General features: G+C 43.4%; 1 protein-coding gene across 6 annotated transcripts in view; it reads right to left on the bottom strand.

The window, feature by feature from the left end:
* TENM4 (teneurin transmembrane protein 4) overlaps positions 1-17,322 on the bottom strand; it is a 615,630-nt gene that overhangs the window by 68,256 nt on the left and 530,052 nt on the right. For all 6 annotated transcript variants that reach the window (XM_087756918.1, XM_087756912.1, XM_087756914.1 and 3 more), the window contains 4 exons: positions 11,013-11,274; positions 5,052-5,319; positions 2,705-2,848; positions 1,347-1,596 (listed from right to left, as the gene is read on the bottom strand). In XM_087756918.1, coding sequence (XP_087613044.1) covers positions 1,347-1,596; positions 2,705-2,848; positions 5,052-5,319; positions 11,013-11,274 — 924 coding nt within the window. The remainder of the gene's footprint in view (positions 1-1,346; positions 1,597-2,704; positions 2,849-5,051; positions 5,320-11,012; positions 11,275-17,322) is intronic.

Raw genomic sequence — 17,322 nt, 5'->3', positions numbered from 1 at the left:
GACAGCTATTCTGTAAGTGCCAGCCTTGTGATGGCTATCTGGATTTTTTTTCTCATACACCATCATCTATGATGCTGGTTCTGCGTGCCAAATAAGACCTTCAGCAAGGTCTAATGACTGTGGCGTGTTTCTAAATGAGGGGCTAATGGGATCTTGCACCAACTTTGCTGCAGATCAGCTCTTTCACTTTTACCTGTGGCCTTGTGGAGCAAATGGGAATACAAAGCACTGCTTTATGGGACCCTGCTGCCCTAGTAAGCTGTCTAGTAAGCTTCCACATGGCAGTCCTTGCAGAAATGGAGCCTTACTTTTGTCCCCAGCAGCCAGGACATTAAATCTGAGTAGAGCAGGGAGATTTTTACTTTCTGAAAGATTCTCACTTTCAGGCAAGATCTTGAGAGATAAATGGGAATGTGAACCTTCCCACCATGCTAACCTCATATTGACCTCTCAGGACGTTAGGTCAGGTCCCTCAAGCAGAGAAGCCTCATTCACAAACACTGGTTTAACTCTATTGACTTTCCTGGAGTGAGTCTCATCTGGTCACAGAGTCCAGAACCAGGCCCTGGTGCTTTGAAGTGGGTAATTGTATTTGTTGTGGAAATTTTAGATAGGAAAAATATCCCCAGTGAGGTCAATTTGAAATTTTGATTCAGTCACAATCTATTTCATTTCCTCAGAACTTGTGACAAAACTATACTTTTCCCTCCCTTTCGTTGTTTTCAATGGATGTTCCTTCACAAGCCTCCCTATTTCTCCTAATAGATTTATTTCCTTTGTTATTTGGGGTTAAAATGAAACACTTCACTTACTTTCAGATGATCCATCTATATGTTCATCCTGACACTGCTGTTCAGCTGGGAACTGAGGGGGACCGATACATTTGTCCCAAAAAAACCCAACTAGAAAAACCCAGTCTGTGACTCCCTAGGTGATCATCCTGTCTTAATCATGAATGATCATCTGTCCTGATTAACCTCTACATATCATCATCAGTGCTGTGTCCTTCCAAGTTGAGGTTATCTCAGAGGTTGATTGTTAATTTTAAGAATTCCCACTGGTCTCTATCTACACCAAAAGGCAGACATCAACGTAGTTTGATTTAGCAGCACAGAAATGTATGAATATTTTTGGTGTGTAATTCAATTCTGGAAGAACTGGTTAGGCCTGTGTTTCTCTGGTGTAAATCAAAGTCAGCAGAGTTGCAGAAGAGGCAAATCTGGACAGCTTTTTTTCTGTTTTGCTGTGTTTTTTTTTAAGAGTTTTGCTCATTTTCCTTTTGGGTACATAAGATTTCTGCAGAACTTAAGGGCATAATTATAATGGCCACATTCAGCACAGTGTACCTCAGCTCCAGTATGTTGGTGACATTGCCAGAGGGAAAGATCCTTCGGATGTAGTTGAAATCTCCAACATAAAGACTTCCATCAGACCCACATGTTAGGGCAACGGGAGCCAGGAGTTTGTTCCCATCTGCAAGACCATTGCAGCTTGGACAAGAAATGCTACGTCTGCGGCCGTTGCCCATAATGCTTCCAATTACAGGCGGCTGCTGGGAAATAAACTGGTTTTCCCCGTTTCCTTTATGTAAGATGCCTAGAGAGAGAAAACAGTAATAAGGAAATTAAAGAGAGACAGGGAAACTGAGACCAAAGGGAGCACAAACTGGCAATGCTGGATGGCAGCAGGGGAATTTGTCAAATGACAAGGACGTGGTTTAGTGGTGGACTTGGCAGTGTTAGGTTTACGGTTGGACTCGATGATCTTAAAGGTCTTTTCCAACCTAAATGATTCTATGATTCTAAGGAGGTTTATCATCTTTCATAGTATTGTTTTGTGATGGTTTCAAATGAGGACGCCCTTATCTGAAGTAAGTATTTTTTATAGACCCAATACATTTCCTGCAGAACAGAAGTATGTAGGGAGAACAAGACTGTCTTTACCTTTGAATGAAATACACTTTTCAGTGTCTCATGAATTTTCACCTGCCTTTTCTATCCCTCCTTGCCCTGTAATTTGCAGCCTACCAGGTAAAAAAAGAAATTACATAGCTCATGGAAAGATAAGGGACAGGAAGACCATGGTGCATTCTCTAGAGAAATGTTTCACCTGCAAAGCTTTAGAGGAGCTCTGCTTATGTTCCCTAGAAGCGTAGTGTTTTCAGCAGTGGTGTGGGCTGAATTAGACGTTTGCTCCCATACCATGCTATCATCCAGAAGGACACAATGCTTCCATCTTTTGAGCGTGTTCTGATCAGCTTTCAAACCTCCCTGCTGCAGTCTTGGGCAACCCTCAAGGACTCCGGCACCTTCCATTCTCCCTTATGACCCATTTCTGCAAGTACGCTTGCACGTTGGCGGATGCATCTGGGTGGATTTATGGTCAGTGGTAGGTCCAATCTGAACAGACTCCCCTTTGTTATTTTAGGAATATTTTCCTTGTTAATCCCCTTCTTTTAAGACACTATGAAGTCAGACATGCTGACATTCAACTACTTCACGATGGCCAGCTTCTTTTGGATTTATGCGCACCATATTGCTTCTAAATGTAGGTTACTAGAAATAATTTGTTAGTAAAATATATGAGAGAATACATGTGTTGGTCAGGTTTCTTTCCTTTCCTTTTCTTGAATTCTTAATAATAAGAAGCAACTGGGCCTTGCAACGCTGTTTTGTTCCTCTGTTATGTGCGACAGTCAACCTACCACTTTGTATGTTGAGGGCATGATGTTTGTCCAGGGACCATCCTCCAAGTTTGGAAGCATCAATTTCATAACCCTGAAGCACAGCTGTCCTCTTCTCCCACAGGATCAAGTCAGGACAGGATTCATACTCATAACCTACTGAAACTATGAACAAGAGAGAAGCAAAAAAGCCCCCAGATTAGTAACCCAGAAATGCATAATCAGCACACACAGAGTTTCAACTGAGCAGGGGTAAGGGCATTTCTACAGGCAACTGCCAATTTAATTTAAAATGTCATCACTGTAATGTACAGTCTTAATATTTTTCTCTTTAAAGGCCATCCTGCATTTAAAAAGGTCAACACAGTTGTAGATGTTGGGCAAATGTGCTAAATATTTTAAAGGCACTGTTTTAAAGACATATTTTAAAACAATGGCTATTTGAGAGTGTAAACCACTGCTGGACTCCTAAATGGCAGCATTTTACTCCTATCTAGTACTTTTTGATCTAAGACTGCATGTCAGGAACTTGCTAAAAATCATGGCCTTTCTTGGAAAGTAAAGACTTATACAAATGAGGCATGGGGCAGTGAGTCCCTCAGAGACAGCAGTCTTGGACCTGGTTGACTTGCGGTCATTGTTAAATGTCAAAAGGCTGCATAGCAAAACATGGTTTGCTTGCCATGGTGTCTAATCAGAGCCTTTCAGGAGCAACTCCGCAGAACACATTGGAGTTGCTTAAGAGTAAAATGATATCAGTAAAAGGAAAATCATGTTTTTGACAGAATAATGACTCCTTTCTGATTTTCTCAGAAGAAGCAGGCCCAGTTTCATTGGTCTGCTTTTCTTCTGCCCTACCTGATCTTCTCAGCGCTAACAGCTGAAGCAGAGCAGAACTGCAAGTTCTACACAAGTGAAAAGCAATTACATAGCTCCTTTTTTTTTACTAGATAAAAATAAAGGTCTGATCTTACAAGTTTCCCAGCCTTGAAAAGTGCTGAGCACTGAGCGAACTCAGGATCCCCCATCAAATATAGCCTTTTGCAGAATCAGACAGTGTCAGAGGAAGATATAATTTAGGAAATGAAGACTTGATATTTTCCACTGTTCTAGAGGTGGCAATGATTGAAAGCCTGAATGCTGATGTCCCCAGACCTCCTTGAGTACTCCAGGGCTGCAGAGCTGCATCATGGAGCACGCCAGGACCCACTGCCGATCTAGCATCTTAAAGAGCATGTAAACACAGTCTTTCAGGATATGCTACCAGGACACATTTCTCAGTGTGGACTCCAAACTGGGTAAGGCTCAGCAGGTTGTATCATCCAGCCTGCTCAAGGTAGCTGAGCCTGAGTGATAGGAAGGCACCCCTTCTTCCTCCTAGAAAATACGGCACCCTACAGCTCCTCTAAAGAGACTTAGCTTCAGCTGGGCTATGAGGCATCAGTGAACTGCCCTTCTGTCAACAAGAGCTCTACTTGCTAATTTGGGATCTTTCCATCTTTCTGCTATCATTGTCTTAGCAGCCAGAAAGGTCTAGTCTAGACTCTGTTGAAGACCTGTTAATTAAATGTCCTCTGGTAGTTGATCAGATGGGAAGAAACCACCGCAGAGCAGCATCACCTCTGCTCACTATACACTCAAAGTACCCCCTTCCCCCCATCGTCATCACACAGGGCTCAGTGGGTGAGGTCTGGGATGGCAGCAGGAAAAGGAATGAAGTGTGTTTCTGCAGGTATATTATATCCACAGCTTCCTGCCCCAGCAAGGACTTCAGGTTCTGCCCCTGTAGCGTGGGTGGCATGGACCATACTGCTTGGTGCTGGGGATGTGGCACATTGAGTATGCAGAGCCCTCCTGTTCTCTGCCTTGCAGCCTCTGACAGTCTTCTGCAGATGTAAATAAATGCACAAGGTACAAGAGAGAAGGGCATCAGGCCCCTTTTTGGGATTGCGTTCTTGAATGGGTAACAAAGGGGAAACTGTAAGACTAAAGCAATCCTGAAGGTTAGGCACAAGGATGTTGGAGATTAGTTGTAGGGATTTCTTTCAGAGCAGCGCTGACAGCTTTTGGCTATAGGTGAGAGGTAGCCAAATGCCTCTAGTCGCAGTTCATTCCTTCTGTATGAATATGATGGCAGCAGCTCAGGATGTATGTGCTGGGCCATGAGCCAGAGAACAGATAAGTATTCATCTGTTGGGGAAATGTGTGCTGTCTGAACAGCTGGACCCAATCCTCTCCAAGGAAACAGCAGTGACCCAGCAGGGACCACTTTATGTGTTAGCATTTGGACCATACCGATCTAGGACAAGGTCTGCGCATTGCCACTTAGCTGCTTCTAAAAAGAGACACAAGCCCTGCGGTCACTTACCGAAGGCTTCTGAGAGCCCATACACCTTCTGGCTGTAGACATCTGTCTTATCCCAGATGAAATAATAGGAGAGGTCTGGAGCAGCTGCAAACCACTTTCTGAAGAGGCGTCCCTCGACGGCCACCATGAGGTGGACTTTCATGAGGTTGAAGGGGATGGTGGGGTGGGTCATGCTGATCCTCAGGACTGATTTGTAGCCAGCTGTGCGACTGCTCAGGTAACTCACTTTTATTTTACTACCGGAAACGTTAATCTCCTCCTGTAGAGCCTGTGGAAAAGCGATCCAGGAGGCGTTAAATCAGCACCGAGCAGACAAGAAAAGGGAGTGAAGTTGTAATTTATCAAACACACCTTTATAAAAGCTCTGGTAGACATGTCTAAAAAAGCACACCTAGTAGGCATCAATTATAAAATCATATATGTAATTTATAGGGTTAGTTGTGGAAGCCAGGGAATGCCCCCCTCTTTCTCCATCTCTGTTACATGGGAGCACAGGAGACCAAAGTATCACATTTAAGTCAGTGTTTACAATGGGACTCACTGCTAAAAGGAGTCCCAGGACCCATGGTGAAAGGAGCTTGGTGTCTGAGATTATTCCAGCCCATCAGTTTAGCTTCCACTTTCTATCTTTTATCTTGGTAGGTTTCTATGGCTGCTAATTTTTGTCATTTTCCCAGTAAAGTATCCCCATCCTCGATCGTAACCTGCCATTCTCTCCATGTCATTGGTGAATCCTGCTTCCACCCTCCCTCTTCTGACTTACCCATCTCTCTTTCTTTGAAACTGCTCCTCTCCTACCTCACCTTCGACTCTCTTTGCCTGATCTACCTCTAGCTTTTTTTTTTTCCTGTGTCCTGTTTTTTTGTGTCCAGGTATTTTCTGACCTCATATTTGTTCCTACTTACCCTAGTCCTTGCTTGAAATTCCCTCCCCTCTTTACCTGCACGACGAAGCTCTTGGCCTCACCTACCACCATCAACCCCTTTCCCCTCCTTTGCATTCTCCCTTCCCCTCCTTCTCCAAATTCCTCTGTATTCTAGGTGAGGTACTTTGTTTTGTCCTCCAGACACGCTGTGTGGGTATTTCTGGCTGACTGGGACAGTTACCTCACAGGTCTCCATTCCAGTAAAGAATTTCACAGAAGACTGGAGAAACAGCAGGGAAAGTTTTGTCTGCCCCTGTTCTGCTTTGAGAATAGAGAACTCTCAGTAAAGATGGGATTTTCAGCTAATTTACCTGCTAAAATATAATCAGATCTTAAAATTATTATTTTTTTTTTTAGTTGGAGAAATCCAGGGAAATTTTCTGGAGGTGATACAATGTACATCCCTGACACCATGCTGATTCTCCCATGCAAAATACCGATAAAAAAGAGCATTTCTTTCTTAAGTCTTAGAGGGGAAAAAAAGTTGGTTGTCACTTTCCAGAAAATTTCATTCTTAGGTAAGCACCCAACATGGACATTTTCTGCAAAAGCCAGCGACCTTTGGCAAAGTTTGAAAGATGAAGGTAGAAGCTTAGCTGTGAGCTGGAAAACTTGGTCTGATAATGGGATGTGTCAGAAGGTCACAGCTGGCACTGTTCTCTCCTGCGCCACTTCTGAAATATTTTGGTGTGCCGGACCTTAAATGAGCTGTGAAAATACTTCCCCAGCAATAATCAGCTTTTGTAATATTAAGGGCATGGAGGCTTGAAGGCAGGTGGGTCAAGAGATCCACCCATCAGCAAGGGGTCACCGCCATCCCGGTGTCCTCCAAGCTACGTGGCTCCTATACTCAACTCCTCCTATGTGGGAATAGCAAACTTCCCTGGCCTGACAAGTTGCTCATCTCTTACAGGTTTCCTCGTTAGCTTTATAAATAATGACAAATCTTGTAATCTGCCCCCTGAAAAGACTTCTTCTAAGCTATTATCCAAGGCCCACCACTTTTTCAAGTAACAGATAACGTACGGCCTCTGAGCGTTGCAGCACTTGACAAACGGACACATCCAGAAGTTAAAGCGCTGTTCCACTGTGCTCATAAATATTTACTTTCTCTAATGCAGCCTTTTCAATTTACATATCTCAGTGCTTAGGAGGCTGAAAAATGACAGAACTGGGAAAACCCAGGAATTTTAAAATATATTTTATGAGCTCAGCAACAAGCTGGGCTGGGACCAGGCTCAACCAGAGACCAGCTGAGCCAAGCTGCAGTAAAGGTGGTCCCTTGCATCAAATCTGTCTTCATATGTAACCCCTCTAGGAAAAAGCCAGGCAGAAATAATTGTCACGGAGGTACTATTTGCAATGTCTGGTTCAAATCCCTGTCAGAAATAATTATTTCTTTCTGTCATGATCTGTCTCTGCTGTCTCCCATTCCAGAGAAAGGGTCAGCACAGTGGTACCAAGGCACTGAGCAGCATGAGGGGCTGTGTTTAAAGGCTCCTTCTTGAAGAATGGGTTCAAACGGTAATTCAGGTTATCCGAAACGCATTTGTAGTTTGTAAGTGGTGATGAACTAGCAACAAAGCAGGGCATTGGTGGGGGGAGTATAATCCAGTAGGACACTGGTGGGAGAAGAGGGGAAAAATAAGCTTTAAAATACTCTGAATGCACCAAAAGTAATGACAGCCGAATTGTGCCCTTTTTTCTATTTGATAATCGCTGTTTGACCCAGATAAATTAATGCGCTGTGTCTGGGGTCCTTGTGAAAGACTAGGGCTCTTAGAGTTTATCGTGGCCTAACCAATGTAATCTGCTCTTTAAAAGTGGTCCAGCCACCAGGCTGGTCAGGCAGAAGAGCTGGTTCTTCAGGCTTACTAGGGATTTTCACAATTTAGCAATTTTCACTGCTGTGTTCCCTTCGCTCCTGGGTGTCGATCTATGCTTGTGTTAGTAGCAATTCTTCCACTCTTTGCCTGAGACAATGTAGAAAATCTTGTTTCTGTGTGCTGGGTTACACATTTCTCTTACAGCTACTCCTCGCTCCGCCAGCAGGCAAGGCAAGGAGCAATCAATCTTTTTTTTTTTTTTAATATGATTCTCAGAAAGAACTTTGAGAAAGAAAGGCATTTAGGGCCTGTTTCAGAGGCCTTAACTTAGGCATCTGGTGCTTTTGAGATGTTCTATGGTATCCAAAACCTCTGCAAGGGGATGACAGATCTGACATGACCTTCTTGAGATCTCCACCTTTCTGAAGATACAGCTGGAAGCCTGAAGGGACACTTCAGGGCATTTTAAATGGCAACAAATCTGTCTTTAGGCACCTGAATCAAACACTTAAAATGTATTATTTCGTCTTTTGAACACATCCAGGTAGAGGACACTGCATTTATTTGCTGGAGCTGATGAGGTTCCTATCTGCCCACTTGTCAAAATCTTTCCCAGCCCTGCCATCCATTTCTTACCTCCCTCCAGCCATGGGCTCACACCTTTTATATTTAACATTTCTCTACTGAGAACTGCGTATTATAAAATACAGCTGCAGAAACTGACAGCTACATTATTTTTATTGTATGTATATCCAGTATAGGAATGAAAAGTAGTTAATTTATGAACTGAACTACAGTCAGGACTCTGCCATAAAATCGGATTCTCTTATATACTCCTGCACCACAAACTCTGTTAACCTCAGCTGTCAATATTTGAGGAGGAATACAGTTTTACACGTTTTAGCTCAGTTGTGTGGCATGTGGGAAAAGTACTGCTCATCATGTATGGGATTCACCTTATCCAAACTGAGGAACCTAAAAGTTAGGAGTCTTCTCTGAGCTACTCTTCTAGGTCTCTCCATGGCGAATAGGCAGAGATAGGATCTTCAGAAGGTTGGTCTGGCCACGTAAACTTAAGAGTGGGATTCAATTCCAGCTTAAGGCATCTAAATCCAGACGTCGACATATAAGTGTGTGCACGTGAAGCAGGCATGTAAACATCAATCATAGTCAGTGGACATCTAACTGATACTGTCAGTGGGAACCAGACACCTTCAAGATGGTCAGCTTAGTTGATCTGTAGGTTCTGCTGACAGTATTGATTAGATTTCTGTGAGCTTTAATGGGAGCTCGGACATCTAGCACACACCGAGACGACTGTGTGTGAACACCTTATTTAGGTGCCATAATCTCAAAATGAATGCCACTTAGGTCTTAATTAGATTCCATAGCTACAGGTGTCTAGTGTGATTTGGGATGTCCAAGTTATCTGTGACATTTGCAAGGGGTTGGCAGCTATAATGCAGGACACTGATAGGGGGATCATTCTGGATTGGCAGTTGGAAGCCAAGCAGGATATCTGCAGGACATTTCAAATGGCACTAAACATCTACGATGAGGCTGGTGAAACACTGGCCCAGGTTGCCCAGAGAGGTGATAGATGCCCCATCCCTGGAAACATTCAAGGTGAGGTTGAATGGGGCTCTGAGCAACCTGATCTAGTGGAAGGTGTCCCTGCACGTGACAGGGAGGTTGGACTAGATGACCGTTAGAGGTCCCTTCCAACCCAAACCATTCTATGATTCTATGATCTATAGTCTGTATCAAACCATCGCTTATGATCTCCATCCCTGGCTGCTTTCACAGTCGACAGACAGACACGCAGTCATATTGAAGAGGAGTTTTAGAATGTTTTAGTTCAATAGATATAATTAACAAAATCTAATGAGTATCCTGCCAAATAACGAGTGAGGTTATGATTATAGTTGCACTGTATCAGATATTTGCTTCTTTCCCAGGCAGCGCTGAACGCTACCTTTCGTGGTGTTTGTTGGTTTAGGAAAAAAGAGATGTGAAAACAACAAAGAATTTGCAATCTGATGGACTTCATAAGACATGGGACTTAATTAGTAATTATGCTGGGACAAACCCGGTGACTGTAATTGGAAATTAGTGTGAGAAAGGATCACAGGATTTGGTCCAGAGGGAAAGGTAGAGACCACTAGCTTTATTTGTTGCTGGGTTCAGTACCTGGTGTATTAAAATAAGTGACTTCTTTCCTCATTATCGCTACTGCAACCCCAGTGGAGTCAAGCAGGAAGCACACAATTTGTTGCTACACTTGTTATTATTTCTACCTTGGCAGACTATTATTTGTCACTAAAAGCAATACCCAGGACATGCTGAATGCTGGTATCTAAAACCCAGGGAATAACATGCCCAGGAAAGGAAAGCTTGAATGCTGCTACATCCATATAGTTCAAGATAGTGAGTATTTGTAAGGAAAATGGATAAGTCAGTTGTTTGGACTGTTCAGTTTAAAACCCAACTTTACCTTTGGCAAAATACTTTGAATCCACAGCAGGCTGTTAAACTAGTTTATCTGACTCGCACTTCCTTAAAAAAAGGAAAATGGGGAGTGGAAATTAAAAGCAACCCTTTCGCTTTGCTCATCTATCCCAAATGTCATGAAATGCAATAAAACCCAGGTGCTCCACAGGCTGGCCATTTGCCAGCCATCTGCTGGCTGACTCTACATCTCAGCAGCTTTGTAGAGTGAGGGGTATGCCTTCAAACCCTGAGAAAGTTCACACCCGATACTCCACCACTGAGGTCCGTAATGCCCAGTGGGTGAAATTTGCTCCTGAACAGAAGAAAGGCATTGGAGTGTAAGTGGTCCATCGTGCCACTGGGCATATCGAATGCCAAAGGGCTGCCTGAAGGCTTGTTGTGGGTCATATGGGGGTCCCAGCCCACCTCCTGAGGATGACAGGTGAAAGCAAAGCAGAGCCAATGTAGGTTTTCACTGTCGGCCACAAGTGCTGTGTCTCCATCTCTCAGGGATAAGGGAAAAGAAACCTCCTGGCTAAGTGCGTGCTTGTGAGCGAGCGCTCCTGGCGAATGTCTGAAAAATGGTGGAAAAAACGGGGAATGCTTCTTTTTAGCAAAGCAAGGGAATAGAGAACGACACAGAATAGTTGTATTTGTGTTGCTCAAAGCAGGCAAAAGAAGCACAGAAAGGAGCTGGATTATTGTCTCCTCAGTTCATACCTGGATTTCAGGAATGATAGGACCTTTCTCTGAGCAGGAACTGGCAAAAGCTGTCAGAGGAGATGGGGAGACCACAGGGTTGGGCCGGGCGAAGTTACTGAGGTCACAGCTTGGGATCTCATTCTCTTCGTGCCTCATGACTATGGTTTCCATCACGAAGAAGCGATCCCATGGCAGCCACAGCGTGTGCTCCTGGGTGATGAAGGGAGCCCGCTCAAAGTGCAGGATAATGGAGATGCCACCAATGGTAACGAGATCGAAGCTGTTTTAAGAGATGGAATACAAAGTTAGTGCAAGCACCACCCTGTGTGTTTGTAGCAATTCCCCAGCAAGGACCCCAGAAAAACAATCGCAAGAAATATCATCACCCACATTTTACAAGCATAAAACCTACAGCCCAAAGAGGCTTTAGTTGGGTAAGAGCAAGTGGCAGAGGCAGGCGTACAAACTCAGCTTCTTTGCATGTTGTCCCCATGTATATTAAAAACATACCCATCCCTTTTTTTGAGAGAAATCTTTATCTTTGTTATTGCTTTTCTAGTGTTATTTGACCATATGTATTCTTTTTTTAAAAAAAAAAAAGTATTTATCATCCAAACGCAGTCACAGATTGGATCAATTCACATGATGAAATAAACTATTTGGAAAGTGGTTTCTCTGACACACCACCATATAAATTGTCTTGGCATCAATGCTAACAAGACTAATACCTAATGCAACCCAGGGAACATGTGGAGCCCAGTCATGGACCTACTGTACTAGGCACGGGGAAGAAATGAACACCACGCAGGCAGTCTCTGTACCACAGCACTCAGCACATAGTCTTTTTTGACTCTGAATCATTTAGAGCAGGGCAGATATAACTGACTGCCTGCGGTCTGCAACTTCGCCCTATGCTACCTCCAGCCAAGTGGCTTTTCTGCCTGCGTTAGTGTTGGATATTATGTCGGGCTAACAGACAGCCCTCCAGAGCTGTAGGAAAGGATGTTACCTCCATAAGGAAAATATTCCTCCTCTTAATGTAAAGATGTTGGGATAGGGTTTGGGGTTTTTTCTTAGTTTTGTATTTAAACTTCACATCTTGTCAGAGATGGAGATTTTATGAAGTACGACAGGATGTATCTACTATGTATAGACTCAAAACCGAGGTGTTAACTGAGAAAGGAAAGGATTTCAGCACAATTTGAAGACCTCTCGTTATTGCTGCTTTGGTTTTTTTTCTCAGTATCTATTCAGTTGCAATGCCAAATGTGTGTTTCAGGCAAAGAAAGTTTTCTCATCCCTGCCTCCCACTTTTGATGCTTGGCGCTAGCGTGTGACAGGCTCACACAGATTTTAAGCACGTGAATAGGGTCGCTGGCTTCAGCGGAGCTGCTCATGTGCTTAAGAGCCATGTGCTCAAGTACTTCTCTGTGCGTCCTGAGAACTAGGATCTGAAAGCCCTCTGACAGCCCTCTTGCTGCACCTTGTAATTACGAGGTGAGAAAGAAGCTGGAAAAAAAAAATAAAATTAGCTTTTAAATTAATTATAAGGCTTTCAGATCAGCTGCAAAAATCCGAGAGGAGCAACAACGGGTATGAGCTATTTCTAAAAAAAAATCTTTGGCAAGCCATCATTCAGGAGAACCTTTTTTTTTTCTATGGCCGACAGACTGAGGTGCCATTTAGTAAATATAATGACGAAAAGAAAGTTTTGCAGGAAAGAATTTTAACTTGAGTCCGTGGGAGGGAGTGGAAAGCATTTTAAAAAGCTAAGGACATGTTTATTCTACCACTCAAGTAGGGGCATCAGCTTCCCAGACCTATTGCTTGGCTCGCAACAGCCTGATGAGTAACTTGCTGGCCCTTGCCAGCAAAGCTGCGCAGCATTTGTACTTTGATGAGAACATTTTTAACAGTCAATTAGCATTTGGCAAGCCCTTCAGCTAGGAGGGAGAAGCTTGCTCTGCATGAATCCGGGCACTGAAAGGGGCAACGGGAGGAAAGAAACAAATATTACAAATGATGCTCAACAAGTTTTTAGGCAAGCGGGAAAGAGTTTTTCTTTGGAAACACCTCCGTTTCACTCCTTTGTGAGCGGTTCTTGGCTTCATTGACCCTGGGTCAGGGATGGTAACCTGCTGGGTGGAAACATCTTTGCCTCTCCTGCATCCCCAAAGCTGGATGCAGAAGGGAAAGCACCACCTCCACGTCAGGCTCCAGCAGCTGTGAAAACAGAGACAGGCAGGATTTTTTAGCAGGCACTGTTGCTCTTGAGCTGTTTTTCCCAGAGTCACAGGGTGCAGCTTTGAAGTTACCTTGATGAACTGAACAAACGCTAAACCCAAAACCAAACAGAAAAAACCCAAACTGAAAACACCTTCCTCCCAGCTTCCCTTAGTGAAATTAAATTTAACAAGAGCAAAACCATCTTGGGATTGAAGGAATGAGATAATTTTATTTCTGATTTTGCTGCTGATCTCTGATGTCTTGTTTATCACTCTGGGAAAATCGTACTTCTTGTACAGCCATATTGTTCTGTTTTTCTTAAAAGACTCTGGAGAGACAGGGCAAAGGATGAAATTCTCTATTTATCCACTAAGCAGGCTCAAAAAAACCCCCAACAAAACCCAGAGAAAAGTGTAGCCCTTTCTCATCTCTTTGCTTAGAAAGTCCGTCCCTCTGACAGAGCCATGCCAAAGTCGCTGAATGTGATGGCAGGTACACAATACTGAAAAAGTCTGGAGACTTTCCTGCTGTTTTATTAATACCGCGCCCACAACCATGTGATACTGAGGACTTACAGCCTCTGTAAACTATTAGTTTAATCAAATTTAAAGCTTTATTTAAAAATGTGGTTTATAATCCAGTACCAATACTTCTATCCATCTGTTAACTTTGCTTTACAGAGAAATCACTCATACAACAGAGTGGTTTGAGACCTGTCATTTTATCTTTATGCCTTGTTTTCTGAAAAAAATCTACGTCACAATAGACTAAAAACACATGGAAGCCTTGAAGTTATCAATGAGTTTTTCTCAGTCTAAGTAATGCCACTTAAAGAGGACCAGGATTTCACTATTAAAGGCTGTATCTGAGTACCATAATAGGAATGAAACGTACTTGCAGAGACCTGGAATGCAGTCAACCCACTAACAGGGGTGAAAAATTCAGTTCAGTGTAATTTTAAAACTGAAATTTCACTTATGATACTCATTTTGAAACTTGGTCATGCCAAAAAATCCCCAACAAACCAAACTCAAAGCAACAAAATCAGCTTAGGAACCAATCTAGCTAACCTGATGCAATTCTGTCTTTAAACTCCCTTACTTTAAAAACACATTTATTGCCCTGCTATCAGTAAACTGATTTGCTAAATCAATTTAAGGCAACTCAGTGCACATTTTCAAAAATATATATTCCTATGGTGAATATGCCAAATAATAAAGCCAGGGAGTTTTATGCAGTTATCTCATAACCCCTGCCACAAGGTAACTGCTTGCATGCGTGCTCCCATTTTTCCTCCAAACCAGAATGACACCGAAGATGGTCCAGGTGACCCCACATGACTGTGCACTGGTGTGGACTGGGAATGCATGCCGTTTGCTACTGTAGTTCAGGAGAAGCTACTTCTTGCTTAAGAGCATCAACACCTTAAACCAAAGTGACTCAATCACATGAAAACTGCACTGTGAAAAAGCCGATGAGAAGAGAGCCATCCTCTATTCAGAGAATTACTGAAAACTATCAAAACACAGAATAGAAACTCTTAATAGCAATAATTCTTTACATGATTTTGAAAGTGCTTTACAAATAGTATTTAATAAATGCTATACCAATCAGTAAGGAAGGCAAGTAAATGTTATCTCCATTTCACAGGCTGGTTGGCTGGCCTAGGAAGGTTAAGAGATGCATCTAATGCTACCCGCTAAATCAGCAGCGAGGCTAGGATTAGAAATAAGAGATGTCTGACATCGTTTTCTGCCCTGACAATTTTAGTCTGAATGCTCTTAAATACTTCAAGGTAATTTTTAGAAGACCTCACTACTGAGGAAGTCACTGGATTCTGGTGTTCTTTAAAAGAAGGGCTTTCACTTGTCCGTTTATTACCTCCGGAGCACACAGATGCACTGCTGTGCCCATCCATTTGAGAAAATACCTGCATGTATGGCTCAGACAATTTTGGAAGGTATTTTTATGATTGAAGAGACTCAGCACTGCAACCGGACAATTTATTGAATGTCAGTCGTGCACCAGACCTGCACAAGGTTTCTGCAGAAGCAGACTGATTTGAGAGGACAGCGAAGAAAGAGAAATCAGAAGAGCGGACACCGTGCAGTCTGGGGTTACGCTGCCCACCAGCAGCTGCTGACAGAAATCCCAGCTTCAGGATGAATCCCACTTGGTCACCGATTCCCTTGTCTGAGACAGCTGTTCTCTGTCATTTTTATCATTTGGAGCTGAGTATCTGCTGGGGTCTGAGTCAGCAAACTGCAGCACTGAGCTCCTTGAAACTAATTTAACTTCTGGAGGCTGGCAGCAGGCCCCGAGGAACCAGCAGTCCACTGAAGATTGGTGGAGCATACTGATGCTCCAGCTGCATCGCTTTCTGCCCTGGGTCCCCTGCTCAGCTGGAGGTTGGGAAGGACAAGGTGTGAAAGGAACACCCCTGGCTTGAACTGCCAGCAGAAGGCGGCTTATAGCAGGGGGGAGTTGCCTTTCACCACCTGGGAACTGGAAAGAAATACTCAAATATTGCAGAGGTCTAGGGCTGTGACAGCAGGGCTCACCTCCGTGCCCTGGTCCTGTTTAGCTTGCTGGTATGTTTGCTGCCTAGAGGTGAAGTTTAAGATACAGACCTCTGTGCTAGGTATGGCACAATTGCAAAGCAAAGAGATGGTCCCTTCCTCAAAGTACTTGTAATCTAAATGAAAGATTACACATAGTAGTTGGGAATCGTATATTAGACAAGGAAACAGATGTAAAAAAGGTTATGGCAGGCATTGTTGTCCAGGAATTTTGCAGGCATATTTATCTGTTCTAATAGACATCGATTTTGTGCTGGTCTATACACAGCAATCTGATCTTGAGAGTGCAGTTTGGATCCCACTTTCACACAAAGTAGGTTCAGTAAGGTTGACAGAGATACTCGTAGCATAAATGTGCAAGACTTTCTCCTTTTTGCAGTAATGCCTAAGCTATGGGCAATACAAGGGCACCAGCTCCAGAGTCATCCTTTTCCAAAGGAGACCACTAGTTTTCCTGGGATGCCTCTTATTATCCAAACTTTATTGTCATGTTTTCCAAGAGGTGGAGCATCAGTCGGAAAGCCTCCTAGTCACCATCAGTGTTACAGTAGGTGCAAACCCTCCTGAGCATGAACAAGGCAGCATTAAGCACACATTGCTAGCCCATGTTCCTCTCTACCATTATAATTCTATCAGCTTCTCTGGCCAAGTCAAACCTTTAATGAAAGTCGTGGATTGGAGAGGTGCTAAAATCTATTAAATCCTCTCCCAAGTGCTAGTGGTTAGCAGTCAATACATACAGCACGTGCAGCTGGAACCCCTTATGTTTCATTTTTGTTCTTAAAAGAAAGGGAGCCAATTAGTGCTGACAGACAAAAGATAAGATGAAAGACTTTCCCAATTTGCAATGCTTTTGTTTTGGTTGAGCGTGATTGCTCAGATTTTAAGCACTTGCCTCTAACACAACTGTAATCTTAATGACTTCTTCCTAATCATTTCGACATGAATTAGCAAGAATAGAGCTGTTGGGAGAAGGAGACATCTTTTCTTTATGTGCACGGACGGGCACTGCATTGCCCAATTGTTGGCTAAAGATTCTAGGTGCTATCACAAAGTTAATAATAATAAATAATAAAAATAAGAATAGAATAGAATAGGACTATTTCAGTTGGAAGGGACCTACAAGGATCATCTAGTCCAACTGCCTGACCACTTCAGGGCTGACCAAGTTAAAGCATGTTATTAAGGGCACTGTCCAAATGCCTCTTAAACACTGACAGGCTTGGGGCATCGACCACCTCTCTAGGAAGCCTGTTCCAGTGTTTGATCACCCTCTTGGTAAATAAATGCTTCCTTATGTCCAGTCTAACCCTCCCCTGGCGCAGCTTTGAACCATTCCCAAGTGTCCTGTCCCTGGATCCCAGGGAGAAGAGCTCAGTACCTCCCTCTCCACTTCCCCTTCTCAGGAAGCTGCAGAGAGCAATGAGGTCGCCCCTCAGCCTCCTTCTCTCCAAACTAGACAGACCCAAAGTCCTTAGCCACCCCTCATAGGACATACCTTCCAGCCCTTCACCAGCTTTGTT

Source organism: Nipponia nippon, unplaced genomic scaffold, assembly GCF_047370975.1.
Source record: "Nipponia nippon isolate SJK-2023a ecotype South Korea unplaced genomic scaffold, ASM4737097v1 scaffold_2, whole genome shotgun sequence".
NCBI lineage: Eukaryota > Metazoa > Chordata > Aves > Pelecaniformes > Threskiornithidae > Nipponia > Nipponia nippon.
Note: the sequence above shows the minus strand (reverse complement) of the source record. Positions and strands in the feature narration are given on the sequence as shown.